Here is a 2,354-nt window from a genome sequence, read left to right on the forward strand (position 1 = left end):
TGAGAATCTCTTGAAGGAATTTTTTTAAGTGCTTTTTGGATTGAAAAAGGTAAGATGAAGTCGAGATCTTTTGCTTAATTCTTCTGTTGCTTGATGGAATGACACTCCATTTAATGAAGGATGGTGCTGAAGAGCTTGTCCAGGAGGGAATAACACCCCTTGCCCTTACCATTAGAGTGGGGTTGACCCGTTACTTGATTGGAGAGTTTATTCTTTCTTCTTACTTTTCGATAGTGTAGTTTCGTACCCAACGTAGCGCTAACTATCTCTCCTGCGCTAGTGACCCATCTAAGAGGGAGGCTCCGTCAAGAGCTTCCTCAAGTTACCTCACTCGAGCTGAAACAATTGAATTAAGGGTTAATGGAATAGATAATAAAGCAACCTTGCCACCTTCTGCCACTAAATCACCACCATAAATCTCCAATGCAAAGAGAAGCGCTTTTGCTACTGAGAAAGCGAACGTTCAGCGCAAAGGTTCAAGACTTAACCAAGCATTAGCGAAGCTAGATTCTCATAGCGAGGCGCTTTGAGTTAGTGAAGCGCTGTAGTAGAGCTGGAGCTCTATGTGCTATAATGCTGAGCCAAGGACTTTTTGTAGCAGTCCCTGCTTAATATGGAGTCCGTGAAGTAGATGACTATGGATGAGCAATAGAAGCACATGTCAAGCGTCCACTCCCTTATAAGATAATTTTGTCCCTGTCCTTATGTCTTCCCCAAGTAGACAGGGCAAAACCAGCACATCTTTGCTCTCACCTTGTCAAATTCTCTCCAGGGTTCGCATTGTTTATAAGAGAACAAACTTGACTTGATGCAAAGATTCAAATCAGAAGATTGTGTTTGTTGCTATTTTTAGACTCGATTCGAAGATTTTGATGATATGTTGCTTCTCCAGTTTCTGTTGCTGTATTATCAAGTAGAAGTAGCATGGTAAGAGAAATGGCTCTACACATGCTTTGTCTCTCCGTTATAATCACCCTTTGATTATGATTCGCCATTTTAATATGCAAACGGCTGGTGTAATGTGGACGCGGCATGCAAAGAGTGAACTATTGCTGCAGACGAAACCTTTTACATAGTACCAGTACAAGAACAAGGGGAGAGAGGGAGAGAGAGAGAGAGAGAGAGAGAGAGAGAGAGAGAGAGAGAGAGAGAGAGAGAGAGAGAGGTCTTGATAGCTGAGTCCTAGTCTCTCTCATCTCCTTCCTGCAATTAGCTACTCTGTTCTTTACCGCAGCTTAAGATACCTCAGAAGCCTGTACAATCCACAGAGTGGAATCAGTGTTAGCTTTTGCTGGAAATGGTGTGAGACATTGACCATGACAAATTGGAGACAGAATTTGCACAAAGGTTGCCCTTAAAGCCTTCATGCAAGTAGATTGCACTCGGTCTGTAAGCATGTGTTTGTGCATCCCTCATGTATCATGCAAATTGAAAAGGTTTATTATGAGTAAAATCCCTTTCATTTGCATGTACAATACATATAAAAGCATAAGGTTCTAGCTTATTTTACCTGCACTATTAACTTGAATGCTGCTACCGTTCCCACCCGACTTGTAGTTCGGAACCGGAACGCGACCTGACTCAATATGATCGAGATCCTCCACAAGTACTTCATAGTGTCTCTTCACTTCATCGGCCGATTTTCCCTCCACAGCTCGGGCAACATTCTGCCAACGGTCCGGCGTGTCCTTGTCATACAGAGCCAGAGCCCTCTCAAACTGTTTGTTCTGGATTGGTGTCCAGGATGAGCCAGGGTTCCTACTAAGTGAATATGATGCCATATGAGATGGTAAAAGAGAAAGGGAAATTAAAAAAAGAAAGGAAAAGAAAAGGCTCAGCTGCAAAGGGCCAAGTTTAGAAGTGTAGCTGCTTTGATCTTGCAACAAAAAATTCTACGCAGTGTTGGCCTTTAAACAGCTGAAGGTGGCAATAGGATGGAGCCACTTGTCAAATCACTATTGCCCAAGAGGTAGGTCTCCTTTTGAACCACCAGACGATTCCAGGTTACATCAAGAACAGAGAGAAGAACATAATTTGGTTGTAATGAGAATGAAACAAAAGAGTGTTTGGATTCTGTGTCAAGTACGATTCTCTCTGTTTCACCTGATAAAGTTCGCATTTTCAAGATCATGCACTAGCTGGTTCTACTTGTTCTTCCTTTGTATAGGAAAACGGATGACAACAATTATAAGGAATTAGGTTATTTATAAAGCATACTATTGTGTGTGGCAATTGAGGTTACTTGGGAGATAAACACTAATTAGGGAACAGCGACTTCACGTTTCCACATAATTCTGGCTCTTCTGAAGAACCACAGATACATGATTCACAGGTTTTCCACGTCTGTGACCAAG

The 2,354-nt window shown here is 42.1% G+C and overlaps 1 protein-coding gene across 1 annotated transcript; it reads right to left on the bottom strand.

The window, feature by feature from the left end:
• Positions 1-949: 949 nt before the first annotated feature.
• On the bottom strand, positions 950-1,990 carry LOC115672796 (protein RADIALIS-like 3). Its single transcript, XM_030594750.2, has 2 exons — positions 1,511-1,990; positions 950-1,253 (listed from the first exon to the last, which is right to left on the bottom strand). Exons 1-2 carry the CDS (start codon positions 1,779-1,781, stop codon positions 1,246-1,248), a joined length of 279 nt encoding a protein of 92 aa, XP_030450610.1. The 5' UTR covers positions 1,782-1,990; the 3' UTR covers positions 950-1,245.
• Between the last annotated feature and the right edge of the window lie 364 nt (positions 1,991-2,354).

The sequence above is a fragment of the Syzygium oleosum genome, unplaced genomic scaffold, assembly GCF_021117445.2.
Source record: "Syzygium oleosum isolate NSW1041296 unplaced genomic scaffold, Sole_v2.1 Sole_v2.33, whole genome shotgun sequence".
In the NCBI taxonomy this organism is placed as follows: domain Eukaryota; kingdom Viridiplantae; phylum Streptophyta; class Magnoliopsida; order Myrtales; family Myrtaceae; genus Syzygium; species Syzygium oleosum.